We start from the raw sequence: 17,325 nt of genomic DNA, 5'->3' as shown, positions 1-17,325 counted from the left end.
GTGTCCGAGTGACGTCACAGATCAACCAGCCAATCAGAAAGTGGGGGTGAGGGCGGGTGTGGCACTTTTCACTTTTTGTCAACTTTTGACCATGATTTTTCCCTAATGAAGTGGCCTTTTATTAGGTACACCTGAAAATGGCGGTGTACCTAATGGAGTGTCCGAGTGACGTCACAGATCAAACACCCAATCAGAAAGTGGGGGTGAGGGCGGGTGTGGCACTTTTCACTTTCAGTTAAGCTTTGACCATGATCTTTCCCTAATAAAGTGGCCTGTTATTAGGTACACCTGAAAATGGCGCTGTACCTAATAGAGTGTCCAAGTGACGTCACGGATCAAACAGCCAATCAGAAAGTGGGGGTGAGGGCGGGTGTGGCACTTTTCACTTTCACTTAAACTTTTTCCCTAATGAAGTGATTAGGTACACCTGTGTTGGTGTGACGTCACAGCTCAACCAGCCAATCAGAAAGTGGGGGTGAGGGCGGGTGTGGCACTTTTCACTTTTATTTAAGTTTTGACCATGATCTTTCCCTAATAAAGTGGCCTGTTATTAGGTACACCTGAAAATGGCGCTGTACCTAATAGAGTGTCCAAGTGACGTCACGGATCAAACAGCCAATCAGAAAGTGGGGGTGAGGGCGGGTGTGGCACTTTTCACTTTCACTTAAACTTTTTCCCTAATGAAGTGATTAGGTACACCTGTGTCGGTGTGACGTACAGCTCAACCAGCCAATCAGAAAGTGGGGGTGAGGGCGGGTGTGGCACTTTTCACTTTCACTTAAACTTTGACCATGATTTTTCCCTAATGAAGTGGCCTACGATTAGGTACACCTGAAAATGGCGGTGTACATAATAGTGTCCGAGTGACGTCACAGATCAAACACCCAATCAGAAAGTGGGGGTGAGGGCGGGTGTGGCACTTTTCACTTTCACTTAAACTTTTTCCCTAATGAAGTGATAAGGTACACCTGTGTCGGTGTGACGTCACAGCTCAACCAGCCAATCAAAAAGTGGGGGTGAGGGCGGGTGTGGCACTTTTCACTTTCACTTAAACTTTGACCATGATTTTTCCCTAATGAAGTGGCCTGCGATTAGGTACACCTGAAAATGGCGGTGTACCTAATAGTGTCCGAGTGACGTCACAGATCAAACACCCAATCAGAAAGTGGGGGTGAGGGCGGGTGTGGCACTTTTCACTTTCACGTAAACTTTTTCCCTAATGAAGTGATTAGGTACACCTGTGTCTGTGTGACGTCACAGCTCAACCAGCCAATCAAAAAGTGGGGGTGAGGGCGGGTGTGGCACTTTTCACTTTCACTTAAACTTTGACCATGATTTTTCCCCAATGAAGTGGCCTGCGATTAGGTACACCTGAAAATGGCGGTGTACCTAATAGTGTCCGAGTGACGTCACAGATCAAACACCCAATCAGAAAGTGGGGGTGAGGGCGGGTGTGGCACTTTTCACTTTCACTTAAACTTTTTCCCTAATGAAGTGATTAGGTACACCTGTGTCGGTGTGACGTCACAGCTCAACCAGCCAATCAGAAAGTGGGGGTGAGGGCGGGTGTGGCACTTTTCACTTTTATTTGTTTTGACCATGATCTTTCCCTAATAAAGTGGCCTGTTATTAGGTACACCTGAAAATGGCGCTGTACCTAATAGTGTCCAAGTGACGTCACGGATCAAACAGCCAATCAGAAAGTGGGGGTGAGGGCGGGTGTGGCACTTTTCACTTTCACTTAAACTTTTTCCCTAATGAAATGATTAGGTACACCTGTGTCGGTGTGACGTCACAGCTCAACCAGCCAATCAGAAAGTGGGGGTGAGGGCGGGTGTGGCACTTTTCACTTTTATTTAAGTTTTGACCATGATCTTTCCCTAATAAAGTGGCCTGTTATTAGGTACACCTGAAAATGGCGCTGTACCTAATAGAGTGTCCAAGTGACGTCACGGATCAAACAGCCAATCAGAAAGTGGGGGTGAGGGTGGGTGTGGCACTTTTCACTTTCACTTAAACTTTTTCCCTAATGAAGTGATTAGGTACACCTGTGTCGGTGTGACGTCACAGCTCAACCAGCCAATCAGAAAGTGGGGGTGAGGGCGGGTGTGGAACTTTTCACTTTCACTTAAACTTTGACCATGATTTTTCCCTAATGAAGTGGCCTGCGATTAGGTACACCTCAAAATGGCGGTGTACCTAATAGTGTCCGAGTGACGTCACAGATCAAACACCCAATCAGAAAGTGGGGGTGAGGGCGGGTGTGGCACTTTTCACTTTCACGTAAACTTTTTCCCTAATGAAGTGATTAGGTACACCTGTGTCTGTGTGACATCACAGCTCAACCAGCCAATCAAAAAGTGGGGGTGAGGGCGGGTGTGGCACTTTTCACTTTCATTTAAGCTTTGACCATGATCTTTCCCTAATAAAGTGGCCTGTTATTAGGTACACCTGAAAATGGCGCTGTACCTAATAGAGTGTCCAAGTGACGTCACGGAACAAACAGCCAATCAGAAAGTGGGGGTGGGTGTGGCACTTTTCACTTTACGTGAAGCTTTGACCATGATTTTTGATTATTTGATTTATAAAAATAAAAAAAATAAAAAGGATCAGTGTGTGTGTGGGTGGGGGGAAGATTTGTTGAACGATTTGTTTGAACGAATCTTTTGAGTTCACTGATTCTAAAGATTCAGTTCACTTAAAAGAACTGGAATGCACATCACTACCCTCAACACCCTTGCCGCCTCCCCTACCCACGAACCAGGACGAGTTTCATATACGTATTTGGATGTCATTTGTTGGGGAATTATTTTTAATTCCCGAATATGTCTACAATTCATTTTGTATATAATCATACAGTTTACATAGAATTACTGTACTTATTTACCCCGACAAAACTGTCGCGTTTGTAAAACTATTGTATGCTGCAATCTTCTTTATGGCCACTTAGCGTCGCTGTAAGCAGAAGTTAATTAGCTAGAAAAGTGGCAGAGAAATAATGGGCCACACTGCATACTTTGATTAGACCTTGGTGGATATTACAGCTATTCAGTATATGCATTCCAATCTGATTATGCATACAGTGAAACAATAATATATTCTTCTCATGATTATGAGCGGCAAACATCAATCTCCCCTCACGGCCTCGTCATCATCAGCACTTATTGGAAGTCATTAGACAATCATTTCACTCCCAATATCATTAGGAGCTTTCCAGTGGTCCCTTGAGCTAATATTTAGCATCGTAATATTATTGTTGGCAAAATATAGTGGTTTATTTCTTTGACTAAATGTTGTTACTGGTTTTCACCTTTTTGGTCATTTAATATGACCATTTCCTTTTTACCATGTATCGAAATAAAACAAATGCTTCTAAAGTTTTTCAATACCATTGATATTGCAATTAAATAGCAATGTCTTTGCCCCCAATAGAATATTCAAGCAAGGGCTTAAACACTATTGGGAGCACTGACCTACATTTGCAATCTAAATTCTAATTTGTGAAATTGAAATTGTATTCATTTATTCCCAGAAGACTCTTCTTTTTATTTTGTAATTCTGTCTTTTTTTACTGCAACATGAGTATTTTTTTTTCTTCTTCCTGGCTTTTCAAGGCCAGAATGCTACCTCCAATTCACCTCACTCCTCACTCATCCATCTTGAGGATAGTTGGAATTCTTCTCCACGCCAACAAGAATTCATCTATTTTATTATTTGTATTTCTTTTGGATTCACATTTGACGGCTCAGGCCTTGGAAAGTATTCTGGCTTTTTATAATCTAATGGCTTTATTGAATTTATTTCATGTCTTTTTGTGATAACTTCCATCTGCATCTGGCTGCATTATTACAACACGGCGTTGTTGCATATTGGTGAAATACCTGAAATAGTCGAGCCTCATTTGATGGATCAATGCCAAGCAGACTTTTTTTTTTTTTTTTAGGTGTGTTTCGGGAAGCAGACTGCGACCCGGGCTGCTTAGACTGTGGAGGCGTGTGTCCTGCAAGGCGCTAGTTGACCATCCCTGGTAACTGCCTTCGTTTTGTTTGTTTTGACAGTAGACCTTTACTGGGAGTAGCAACAAACTATTCCTAAAGTACTCCTGTCAAGTCAGTTGCGTAGTATCCATTGCCACTATACAGCGTTTGTATACAGAATTTTTGCTGTCAAATCAAAGCAATCGACTCCTGTCAGAAATACTCGTAAGACGGATCCCTTGTATGTCAAGGCACTGATGTACGTATTTCCTATTGGAGTGCTTTGAAATACGATCACCCCCCCACACACACGATTTCAATTACCATTTTGTTCATTTTAAATCCTTTATTTTAAAACGAGCTCCTGTTGCCCAGCCCGCTAACTTCCTGTCGGACAGGACAGGAACATAACTCCGGGAATACCGCGTGGCAGTCGCGGGAGCAGCGGGGCTGGGCTCCGGGGCGGGCGGCAGGTCTTGAGTCTCACGTTTCCAGCCAAGAGTGTCGATCTACACAAGCTAACGCTAACTGCTTAGCTCGTTGTAATCTAATGCTTATGCTAGCTAGTTAGCCGCATCCAGGTAACTTGTAGATCGACAAACCGGGGAGGGCCAAAGTCAGCATCCTTTCCGAAGTGGAAAAAAAAAAGGAGACAAGCCCCAAACAAGCTAAAAGTTGTCCTCCGGGCGGGCGGAGTGAAGACATGGATGAAAAGGAACTGTTTTCGTGAGGAAAGTGAAACGCCGAACCAGGGAGGGGAAAAGAATGATCACCTAGCGGTTCGCTCGAACTGTTTTTTCCCCGCCGTGCCAGAGAAAAGTTGTGGCGTCTCTTCCCACCCCCTTCCCCAAAAGAAGTCTTCGTCGGCCATGGCGAGCCGCGAAGAAGCCTCCAAAGTCAAACTGGGGCCGCGGAAGAAGAGAAAGAGCAAAAAAGAGGGCAAAACCCGCTGCGTCCATGCCAACATCGTCGGCGAGGAGGACAACGACAACCCCAACCGACACTACGCCGACAACAAAATCAAGACCACCAAGTACACCGTGCTGTCTTTCCTGCCCAAGAATCTCTTCGAGCAGTTCCACCGCTTCGCCAATGTTTACTTTGTCTTCATCGCGCTACTCAACTTCGTGCCGGTGGTCAACGCTTTCCAACCCGAGCTCGCCCTGGCCCCGGTGGTCTTCATCCTGTCGGTCACGGCCATCAAGGACCTGTGGGAGGACTACCGGAGACACAGGTCCGACACGGAGATCAACCACATGGACTGTCTTGTCTACAGCAGGCGAGTAACACAAAAACACTGTTTGGAAAGTTGACAACACTTTGTGTTTTGTTTGGAAAGTTGACAACACTTTGCTAAACACAATTAACGGTTTTTCTAACATTAAGACTTCAATTTAATATCCTTTTGAGATGTTTAATGAAATCAAACTTCCAGTACTCAAACAGGCTCTTGCGTACTCACTGATACCGATACCAAGTAACCGATACCACTTGTACTTTCAATGCATAACATTTGTATCAATGACTGATCATTTGAAAGTCAGTTTATACACCTTTGTGACAAAAGACAGAACAGTCCAATCTTTGAAGTCTGATCAATAATCCATGTTCAGGACTCCATGAATTTGCAAAACTGGGGTGGGATGAAACAATTTTCACTTCAAGTAAGAATATGGCACAAAACTGAGCCTTATTAGCTTTGTAGAGGCAGTATTGTGTGTCCGGTGTCCTCGTGCATCCTGTGCCTGTATTTGTGGGTCGTTCCCGCCCTAATGAAAAGCTCGGCTGTTGCGCTACTACAGAGCATAATTCACAGCAGTCAAAAAGGCTCTGTCTGTGTATTTGACTTTTTCTGAGCTTTAAGTGACGTACTTCTTGCATTCAACTCTATTCAGGTGATGCCGGCGCATACGTGGCAGGAAGTTCCCCCTTGTGTCCCGAAACGCTAATATTTACAACAAATTTAGATCATGCAAGCATTGATGTTTGCACTCGTCCTCCCCTTTGAGGGTTTTTGGCCCGGCGGGGGTTGTGAGTAAACGTAGATTTGAAGCATCCGGAGAAGTTTACAATGAGTAATCACTTGGCTCTTGTTGGTTGAACTCCAGTGTGAACCAAACAACCTCTGCCTTTGGCTTTTGGACTCTGTTTGAACCCTATAGTATTGCACTTGAAAAAAAGAAAAAAAAATTCAATGGCCATAGTAACGACAGTTTTTCTTCGCAGAGGATAATTAATATATATCAGTGAATATTTTTATGTGTTGTGCTCAAGCCCACGTTTATTCACAATCTAAATTTATGTGACAAGGACGATTTCTTCCGTCGCTACAACAGACATGAGAAATCAACGTAACTTGACAATGTGGCGGCGGTGTGGAGTGCGGTCAGTCAAAGACGACAAAAGTCATGTGCTTTGCTGATCAACAAGCGTAAATTCATTAGTCACGCTGGATTTTTCTCAGCTGAGGGCAACGCTAAGATAACTGGGTCGCCTTCCTCAAAGAATACAATCAACACAAAATGAGAACGGCTGAATTTCTGTCTCAACTGAATACATTCCAAAAAGTCGTTCCTTTCACATCTGGGCTCTTGTTTAGCACTTTGGGCTAGTGGTCGAGCTACATCATATTTTTATTTCATAACATGCCCTCATTCTTGTAGGGAACCATGAAATCAGCATATCTGAATTCTTCTCAGAGCTGCGTGAACTCCTTTTTTTTTTTTTTTGAAGGCTAAAAATAGAAACGCCGAGCTGAGTTTATTCTCCCGTCAACCTTGTGATACAAAGACGTACGCTGATGTCGCTTTTTAACGTTTTCTTTTGGTCACCAGGACAGAGCGGCGCTATGTGGAGAAGTTCTGGAAGGAAGTCCACGTGGGCGATTTTATCCGTCTACGCTGCAACGAAATCCTGCCGGCCGATGTCCTGCTGCTGAGCTCCAGCGACCCCGACCGCCTGTGCCACATCGAGACGGCCACCTTGGACGGCGAGACCAACCTCAAGCAGCGCCAGGTGGTGCGCAGCTTCTACGACCTGGTGAGCCCGCGTCGCTTCCCGTCGCCGGCGTGAGACACGGTGTGCTTAATGAAGTGGCCCGCCGCGCAGGTCTGCGACTTCGACCCGTCCAAGTACGACAGTGTCATCGAGTGCGAGAAGCCCAACAACGACTTGAACCGATTCCGTGGCTACATGTGAGTATTGTAACTCGTTAGCTTCGTGAATCATGTTTTACGTCGTGTGAAGGTCGTCACGGGCCAATTAGACTAGGCTTTCTTGAGGAATTTGCGCTGAGATAAGGGCTCTCTCTCTCTCCTTGGCGCGGCCGCCACGGTTTGTAGGTAATTGAGTGGGAGGTATTGGGCGCTATAAATGGTTCCCGTCCTCTGTGACATTCTGCCACGGCGGTGTAAAATCCATAAATCTTCCCGTTGAGCAGGCCATCGCTCATTTTTCTTTTTTAAGCCCAAATCGTCCCATTTTCCCGGAAAAATTGCAGAACCGACAAATCGGCTGTATTGCATATTTGGCTGATGATGATTTGCGTAATGTTCCCGCTGCCTCTATCAAAGTAGCATATTTTTTTCATTTGATTGGTTTGGGCAGAATCCACCGGAGCGGGCGACGAGACGCGCTTTACAAAGACAACTTGTTGCTGAGGGGCTGCACCATCCGCAATACGGAGGAGGCGGTGGGCATCGTCATTTACGCAGGTGAGCGACACGGTGAGCCCCTCATGAGGACCGGACCTGCGCGACCGTATCTGAGACGGTGCGTGTCCGCAGGTCACGAGACCAAAGCCATGCTCAACAACAACGGGCCTCGCTACAAGCGCAGCAAACTGGAGAGACAGATGAATGTGGACGTCTTCTGGTGCGTCATCATCCTGCTGGTCATGTGCTCCTTTGCGGCTGTCGGTGCGTGCCGCCGCAATGCATACATGCTCATATTTCATAGTTGGTGGTGTTTGTAACGTTTTTTTTTTTTTCCCTTCTTCTTATAACACAGGTCACGGGCTGTGGATGTTTCAGTACGGTGACAAGAGGCCCATTTTTGACGTCCTCAGTCCGGAGGGCACGGACATGTCGCCCGTCTTGTCGGCCATCTATCTTTTCCTCACCATGATTATCGTCTTACAGGTTTGAATCATCGTCTTACCTTTTGTTCACTGAGGAGGAGAAGCTAACGTAGCTGTCAACATCTTTGACCTTTGTCAACAAGCTAGCGAGACATCGCAGTTTGTATCTTCAACACTTCACCATGGCTTTTTATAATGTTTCTTTTTACGGGTCAGGCTGTATTGATTTATTTCTGTTTGTCAGATTGCTGACATCAACAAAGCAAAACAAAAAATGTCACCCTGTGCTGGTCAGATGTGAGGTTGGTGTCATTTTGCACAAACAAATATTGGCGGAAATGGGTTGGTGGGGGGGGGGATTTCCCCCTACCGCTCTGACATTTCTTGACGCACTTTGTAACAGCACATGACTTTTTGTTGACGTTTAAGGGACAGGAAGAGTTGCCAGCTGCCTTTGCTAAGCTTGTTCGGCACGCTTAGCATATTTAGCACTCAGCTAGCATCTTGATTCGGTTTTTATTTGAAGCCCTTTTAGCCAACAAAATCATTTTTTATTTTTTTTTCCCCCGCCCAGGTGCTGATCCCCATCTCGCTGTTCGTGTCCATCGAAATCGTGAAGATCTGCCAGGTATACTTCATCCACCAGGACGCCGAGCTGTACGACGAGGAGAGCGACTCGCACCTGCAGTGTCGCGCCCTCAACATCACAGAGGACCTCGGGCAGATGCAGTACATCTTCTCCGACAAGACCGGCACGCTGACGGATAACAAGATGGTGTTCCGTCGCTGCACCGTGGCGGGCGTGGAGTACTCGCACGACGCCAACGGTGAGAATAATCATTTTTAAAAAGCCTCTACTTTGGAGTGACATCATAGTGAATGATCTGTGTTGACCTCCAGCGAGAAGACTCGCCATGTACCAGGAGATGGACTCTGAGGAGGAGGAGTGTCCTTCCCGCGGTGGGACGCTCCCCAGGCGAGACAGCGTGGGCAGCCACCACAGCGTCAAGGTGGTGCTGCGCTCCCACAGCACCAAGTCCCACCGCAGGACGGGCAGCAGGGCCGAGGCCAAGAGGGCCAGCATCCTGTCCAAGCACACGGCCTTCAGCAGTCCCATGGTCTGTCTGTCCGGTCTTCCTCATTGTCACTCAGCTCCATTGTCTTTAGATTGTCTTTCACTTTGTCCTCTACTTTCCTCCTTTGTCCGTGTCCTCTAAAGTTGTCCTTCCCACTATCCTCCATCATCCTTCTCAATCGCCGACCCCCACCCCTGTTTTCTCGCACGGTTCTGCTCCCCCACTCAGTTGGTTCCCCTCGTGCCTGCAGGAGAAGGACATCACACCTGACCCTCAGCTGATGGACAAAGTCAATGAATGTGCCAGTCAGATGGACTTCATGCGCTTCCACAGCCAACCCATGTCGCAGCTGCCGTCTGACCTTGGCGACATTATGGATTTCTTCATCGCGCTGACCCTCTGCAACACGGTGGTGGTGTCCTCCCCCGACCAGCCCCGGCACACGGTAACTGACCTCCGTAGATGTCTCTTTGTGATAGTGCATTCTGTGTTAGCTGCAGGTAGCGTCATTTCATCTCACCGGAAATTTTACCTGCGCGTATATTTCTTTGCTTGCTTTGTTCTTTTTTTTTTTTTGCCACTTTTTTGCTAGCACGCCCTTGTGGCTTTTGACTGAATGATTTATAGGTTCAAGATGCACGCCTGCGATAAGGCTGGATGCCAGCAGGCCGCACGCTCAGTCGCTCAGCTCCGCTATTGTACTGTGCTGCCTCGAGGGGGGGAAAGCGGTTAACAAAAAAAGGTTATATGCAAATGTTCCATGGCACCAACTATTGTATGTATGACGCCAAGTCCTCCATTTTGGTTTGTAGCAGCTATTTCAGGTATCCCAGACAGATGGCCAAAGCTAAATCGCTCCGCTTTTTTTTTTTGCCCCATCTAATATGGGCGAAACGTAACCTTGGCTTTTGTGTCGTCCAGGTCCGGATGCGCTTCGAGCTTAAGTCCCCGGTGAAAACCATCGAAGATTTCATCAAACGCTTCACGCCGAGCCGCCTGACCTCGGGTTCCAACAGCAGCAGTTCTTCAAGCCTCGCCACCAACCGCTCTTCCAACAAGGGCTGCTCCAGCCTGTTGTCGTCCCCTTCGGCCGAGAGCACCCTCACCAAGCTGGATGAGGAGGCGGCGGCGGCGGTGGCAACGACCTTCAGCCCCTCGTCTCCCACCCACGACGGTCAACTCAAAAACGGGGAGGGCGCGGACCTGCGCTACGAGGCCGAGTCGCCGGACGAAGCGGCGCTGGTCTACGCCGCCAGGGCCTACAAGTGCTCCCTGGTGGGACGGCTCCTTGACCAAACCACGGTGGATCTGCCCCACCTGGGGAAGCTGAACTTTGAGCTGCTGCACACTTTGGGCTTCGACTCCACCAGGAAGCGCATGTCGGTGGTGGTGAAGCACCCGCTCACAGAACAGATCACCGTCTACACCAAAGGCGCCGACTCTGTCATCATGGACCTCATTAAATCCCCCAACGCAGGTAGGACAAACTTCTTTTTGTGCTTTATAAGCTGCTGGTTGACTTGTTATGGACTGGTCAATGCTGGTTGACTTTAGGTCTTTGAACCTAAAAGAAAAAAAAAAGCAATAGTAATAAATTCACAAGCTGCTTGCGCAATTCGTTTCCCCTCTGCGGTGTCAAATCATTGTTGTATTTATCGTCCTTTTGGGGATGTTCTTTTTCCAGGCATACAAAAGCAACCTCACGCGCGCTTGCACAGAAGGCTTGGCCACCTCCCAGCATGCCATTTGACAATCACTGGCAAACACGCCGGTGTTATAATGCGATATCAAACTACTCATACTGCAACTAGAGCCATAAATTAAAAAAATTAAAAAAACAAAAATCATGTCAAGCAAAACACGAGCTATAAATTCCGCATTCCCACGTCATGCCCAACCTATTCAAATGAAAATATTAATTTTGTCATGGCGAAGCAGCCACAAGTTGTCCTGCCTCAGCTCTTCGATAGTAAACTCGAAATTTGTAGTTTGGGTTTGAGCTATTTTGTGGGTAGCGCCAGTCCTGTCACTTTCCTGACACACCTCCCGTTTGGGTGGATGTGCAACAGCGGCCGGGTTGCATCATTTTCTCCTTCAATAAAAACCTCTTGCCGCCAGAAGTTCTCCCGCCATCCAGAGGCACAACACTGACTACTGTGCTGCTAGCCAATCAGACGGCAGAGCCAGTGCAAGCTCATGGCCAGGCCAACCGGGCTTTCACAATGGCTCCATTCACACAAGCGGGAAGTTGTTCAGCGTCAGCGTACTGCTTGCCGAGCGTACGCCGTGACGTCATCGAAAGTACTCATCGACATTTACAGGCCCAATTTTAAAAGATGTGCATCTTCTGTCTTCTCCTTTCTACGGTCCGGTAAAGGTTGTCTAAATATTTTCAAGAAAACATTTTGACAAATGTTGATAAAGATAACGAGAGTGTGCTTATCATTTTTTTATCAAGTCGTGCTGTTATTACATTAGCGCCTGGCAACCTCTCATGTTGTTTGGTCGCCAGACACGAGACTAGCGATCATGTGCAGTCCTCCACGGGGAAAACACACAATATTGGATCATATTAAACCCGCTTAGAAAGTAATTGAGAGAAAACCTTGTCGGGTGTTTTGTACCGTGAAGCAAGATCAGCAGTTGAAGCAGAAAAGGGTCAAAGTTTGTGCTCACGAGCAACAATTTAAAAAAAAAAAAAAATTTTATTAAAAAGAAAATGTGACAGGACGCTTATGAGTTGGGCTGGCGTTGGAGGTGCAAACGCAGATGGCGTTGGTGGGCTTCCTAACGCGTCGCCGACGTGTCAAGGTTCTTCCGCCAATCTCATCAGCGTCTTCCTTCTCCTCCCGTGCGTGTTTCCAAGGTAACTCCAGGGGAAAACGGCAGAAAAAAATCATCTACAGGACGCAGAACTACCTGAACCAGTACGCCGCTGATGGCCTACGCACGCTTTGCATTGCCAAAAAGGTAATTGGGGCAAACTCATTCAAGATGGGAGCAGACCATTCTGTCCGTCCGTTCTTCATGACTCACCCACAGTCTGATGGCTGATTTATGCCTCTCATCACAGGTTCTGAGCAAGGAGGAGTATGCCTGCTGGCTACAGCGCCACCTAGAGGCAGAGACGGCCATCCAGGGTCGAGAGGAGCTGCTGTTTGAGTCGGCCTTGCGTTTAGAGACCAACCTCCAGCTCCTGGGTAAACTAATTCTCAGTACAAAAAACTTTCCCAAAATAAAAATATTTGAAAACATAACCCGCTGATTTGGGAATCTCCAATATTTTTCCTCACAGGTGCGACGGGAATCGAGGACCGGCTGCAGGACGGCGTGCCCGAAACCATCGACGCCCTGCGGAAGGCCGGCCTGCAGATTTGGGTGCTGACGGGCGACAAGCAGGAAACGGCCGTCAACATCGCTTACGCCTGCAAGCTGCTGGACCCCGAGGAGGAGATCTTGACTCTCAATGCCGACTCCATGGTGAGCAAAAAAAAAAAAAAAAAAAGCCGAAAGATGAAGCAATGGCAGAAAGTCCAATGTCTCCCAGATGTGAAGCAGGTGAGTTGCTTCATCTTTTGATCCTGACCATGCCTGTCTGTGTTGAACCAGGAGGCCTGTTCCCTGCTCCTGGAGGAGAGTCTCCACTACATCCAGGCCAAATTCCTGTGCGGCTCGCCCAAAGCCTTCCAAGGCGACTTGGCCCACTTCCACATCTATCCGCATCCTCCCCCGACCAACTGGTCGTCGTCCAACCACGCCGCCGTGCACCGGCTGGGCCTGGTGATCGACGGGCGCACCCTGGCCTACGCCCTGGACCGCAGCCTGGAGGACAAGTTCCTGGCGGTGGCGCGCAGCTGCCGCTCGGTGCTGTGCTGTCGCTCCACGCCGCTGCAGAAGAGCATGGTGGTCAAGCTGGTGCGCAATAAGCTCAAAGTCATGACGCTGGCCATAGGTACAAAGAAGCGACGTCACAAATAAATTCGCCATCAAATGACAAGTCAAAAAGGACGTTTTTGTTTCCCTCAGGCGACGGAGCCAATGATGTCAGTATGATCCAGGTTGCTGACGTCGGCGTGGGCATATCGGGCCAGGAGGGCATGCAGGTGAGTCTTTCTGTTCACTTCCATTGGGGCAAGGTGACACTTTTTTTTTTTTTTTTTTTTTTTAGGTGAAGCTACACGTCTAGCACAGAATGAATAAAAGGCTTTTTGGTGATCGATTCTTTCCCAAACCTGGCAGCCATCTTGATATGGTGGCTGCTCATTCACAGCATCCATACTAATACCACAGCCGTCGTCCTCCTCGCCAGCGGCCGCCTATTCCCGCTTAGCTCGCCTTTCCAGGAAGGCGGTAGCGGCGATCTCGCACGGCAATAACGGAGTCCCAATTATCTGGCGGGCGTAGCACATCTGTTAAAGACTCCCTTCTGTAACAGTGGCGGGAGGAAGGCGGGGGTGGGGGGGTGTAAGCGTGCGAGATTAATCACCGTTAGCCACGGGCTCTCTTAAAGGGAGCGCTGCTCACTCCCACGTGTGCTGAGATGCACATTTCACAAGCGGGGGCCCCGCTCGCTATCGCCTTCTGATGAACCCGTGGAGACGCCGTTTATTGGAGATCAGCAGTAAGCCAGGAGAGCCGCGCTACCAAGGCCGCTAACGCTTGACCGCGGCGCCGAGGCTTAGCAACCAATTACGGCGTAGGCCTTACGGCTGACTTGTGACTCGTGTTGTCTGGCAGGCCGTGATGGCGAGCGATTTTGCCCTGCCGCGCTTCCGTTACCTCCAGAAGCTGCTGCTGGTCCACGGCCATTGGTGCTACTCACGCTTGGCCAACATGATTCTTTACTTCTTCTACAAGAACGTCGTACGTCGCCGCAGCCTCACATACTCCGTCTCGGCGGCTGACAAAGAATAACCTCCGTCCTCCCCCGCAGATGTTCGTGGCGCTCATCTTCTGGTATCAGTTCTACTGCGGTTTCTCAGGCTCGGCCATGATCGACCAGTGGTATCTGATCTTCTTCAACTTGATGTTTTCCGCCTTCCCGCAACTCGTCACCGGCACCCTGGACAAGGACGTGTCGGCCGAGACGCTCCAACAACTACCTCAGCTTTACGTCAACGGACAGAACTCGGAGGTAGGCGAGTACACTTTTTTTTTCTTTTGTTGAAATGTTAAAAATTTAAAATTTCTTCGGATTGCCACTTGAAAGGAATACAAGCCATACATGTTCTGGATGAACATGGTTGATGCTTTCTACCAAAGTCTCATCTGCTTCTTCATTCCCTATTTTGTGAGTGTGCCCGCCTTCCGGTGTCGTTTCTTGGTTTCCGTCCGGTCCTGCCTCGTAACTCGGCTCCTTTCCTCCTCAGGCCTACGCCGACTCCGACGTCGACCTGTTTACATGGGGGACCCCGGTCACGACCATCGCCGTGTTCACCATTCTGCTGCACTTGGGGGTGGAGACCAAAACCTGGGTGAGAAACCTCAGACCCTTCAGGTTTTTTGCTTCCAATCAGCCATTTTAGGGTCATATTGTCTAAGCAACGCTTCTTGTTTCAGACGTGGATGAACTGGCTGTCCATCTGCTTCAGCGTGGCTCTGTTCTTCACGGTGGCGCTGTGCTACAACGCCTCGTGCCCCACCTGCTACTCACCCTCCAACCCTTACTGGACCATGCAGAGGCTGCTGCTGGACCCCTCCTTCTACCTACTCTGCCTCATCACGCCGGCAGTGGCGCTGCTGCCCAGGTACGTGTGCTAACGTTGACTGCTAGCTTATGACGTAATAGTGCTTACTCAATATTACCGAAAGGGTTAAGAATTCAAAAGTATTTCTTAAATAATCAAAATGTCTCGGCTCCCGATAATGGCGTGTGTTCCAGATATTTCTACCGGGCGTGTCAAGGCACGATCTTTCCCAGCCCGGTGCAAGTGGGGCGGCAGTTGGACCGGCTCATTGCCCAAGACCCCCGCAGAAACATCTCAAACTTGAGCGGGATCCAGACGGCGGCACGCCCCGACCCCGAAACAAATTCCTCCGTCACCAAAGACCCCCGCCGCCCCCGTGAGGAAACGGAGCGCCCCGACGCCAGTCTGTCAGTCCGGATCGACCTCCCGCCCGACAGGGGCGTCAAGTACACTAAGAACTCGCAGGAGATGCTCAGCATCGGCTGAAGCGTCGCCCCTTTTTCTAATTTGCACACTTTTTTTTTTAATTCTATTTTCCAAAGAGCTTCTTTTATAAAGGATGCAAATAGGTACTTTATTTTATCTAATGTTATTTGGGGAGATGGAAGAAGAACTGGATGTTCTTTTTTTTTTTTTTTTGCCAGGAAAGCTTCATTTTCCACAGAAGATACATATCAGTACAGAGTCTGTAACGATGGATATATATCCGGTTCTCTTTTTTTTTTTTTTCTTCTACACGCAAAGTGCTTTGACAAAACTGCGGCCTTGATTGTGTCTCTCTAAGACGGCTGTTTTTCAGCTCACAGTGACCTCGGTTCATTGCAGTGTTTGTGCCGCACCAAAAAGAGAGAAAAAGACTAAAATGATAAGGAAAAAGGGTCATGAAAGGACAAATTTGTTTTAACGCCAAATTTTAAAGTTGTTAAAGAACACATGTCTAGACTTATAAAGAAGTCTTTTCAAAAAGTCAATATTTTAACACCATGGCCAAATTTTCCAGGAAAAGAAAAGCAACAGTCATTTTATTATGTTGGCCGTATTCCATTTTATTCTCAGTGTTTTTAATTTCTTTTTTCCCCCCATTCTGGTGCGGCACTAACATTCACATGTGTACATTTGTGCTATGGTTTTGCTGGATGAATGCAAACGCTAATGTCTTTTCTACACATTCCAGTGAACAATTCAAAGACATTCCAGCCCAGTCTTGCGGGACTGATGCTTATTGTCTCATTGTGTTTTAACAGTGTTAACCAAAGTATGCCTTGAAAGCCTCAACTTGCAGCCAGGAGACTTAGCTTAGTTAGCCTAGCCTAGCTTAGCTCAATTTAGTTCAGCAGCCCCCTTTCAGCTGCATCTCCATACCTTCTTTCATATCCAATTAAGCTGGGACTGAAGACAACGTGATGTTAAATCCCTTGTTTTGCCCTAAAACCAAACTAAAGCTTGCAACTATTTTACTTGAAAGTCTGAAAAACAGCTGGAAACAAAACTTTGAGTGGCCAAAGGAAGAAAAAAAACCTTAAAAGCACTTTGAGATTTTCAGACGTTTGTCCATCCCAAACATTTTTTTTCGTTCCTATGAAGAAATGACGTGCTGGTTGAATACATCATAGTACACATATGGTGTATTTCCCACATATGTGCCTTAACACTGGATAATAAATATTATTGTTCCCCGTTGAGGAAAGCTATTTTGGTGTAAGGCGGTTTTTCCCCTCGTTTCCATGTGTTGTAGCGTAGCCAAAAATCTGTTGTTTGGCACATACCCAAAAATCTTTGTAATTGACTGTAAATATCAAAGCAATTTTTTACTACGGCTTGACTAAAGTGCCTCACTTCACCCTACAATGTTCATTGGCCTCAAGGTGGCTCCAAAGCTAAACACAAAAAAAATTGTTCAACTTAAAAACATTTTAAAAATGTCATAAAATTAAATAATAAACGATGATGAAAGATAAAAAAAAAAAAACAATGCAAATTTAACTAGTTTAATGTTATTATTTTATAAATGTTGTTTAAAAACGAATGACATTTGAAACCAAGGTTGATATTTCCCGTCGTAACTCTAGGATTTGTCATTTTGACTCATGTTTTGTTACTATTGGCGTCCAGGCTGCTACATATCACTTTATGTCTCCTTTAAACAATGACAGCAGCAAACCTTGACACATCAAGATTGACTCACACACACACAAAGGCATCCTCCTGTTGCTTAGCAACCAGTCACTATTACCGCCACCCTCTCTCTCTCGCTCGCTGGCCTTCACGAGGTGCTAAGAAACAGCACGAACAAAACAGATTTCTCATGTGGCATAGCAACATTGAGTTAGCAACTAAAGTTAGCCTCCCAGAACAGCTCAGCAAACAAAGAGACCAATATGAGGGCTCACCCGCTGAAACGTAAAAGCCGACGTGCTGTCTCCCCATCAAGCAACGTCGCTCACGTAACATCCTCGTTTCAGCAGACGTGTCACACATTCAAAATCGGGCAATCACTTACACGATAC

At 47.2% G+C, this 17,325-nt stretch overlaps 1 protein-coding gene across 1 annotated transcript; it reads left to right on the top strand.

Annotated features, from left to right (window-relative positions):
• Positions 1 to 3,622: 3,622 nt before the first annotated feature.
• Positions 3,623 to 16,509, top strand: atp10a (ATPase phospholipid transporting 10A). Its single transcript, XM_085929018.1, has 22 exons — positions 3,623 to 3,759; positions 3,944 to 5,256; positions 6,812 to 7,016; positions 7,086 to 7,171; positions 7,584 to 7,690; positions 7,763 to 7,894; positions 7,986 to 8,116; positions 8,630 to 8,882; positions 8,956 to 9,173; positions 9,382 to 9,576; positions 10,053 to 10,608; positions 11,998 to 12,101; positions 12,205 to 12,331; positions 12,427 to 12,611; positions 12,741 to 13,083; positions 13,158 to 13,234; positions 13,869 to 13,994; positions 14,065 to 14,265; positions 14,341 to 14,421; positions 14,501 to 14,605; positions 14,691 to 14,878; positions 15,013 to 16,509. Exons 2-22 carry the CDS (start codon positions 4,685 to 4,687, stop codon positions 15,302 to 15,304), a joined length of 4,284 nt encoding a protein of 1,427 aa, XP_085785144.1. The 5' UTR covers positions 3,623 to 3,759; positions 3,944 to 4,684; the 3' UTR covers positions 15,305 to 16,509.
• Positions 16,510 to 17,325: the final 816 nt, after the last annotated feature.

Source organism: Syngnathus leptorhynchus, chromosome 13 (genome assembly GCF_054491065.1).
Source record: "Syngnathus leptorhynchus isolate UIUO chromosome 13, UIUO_Slep, whole genome shotgun sequence".
Taxonomy (NCBI): Eukaryota; Metazoa; Chordata; class Actinopteri; order Syngnathiformes; family Syngnathidae; genus Syngnathus; species Syngnathus leptorhynchus.
This window is presented reverse-complemented; position numbering and strand designations above follow the sequence as displayed.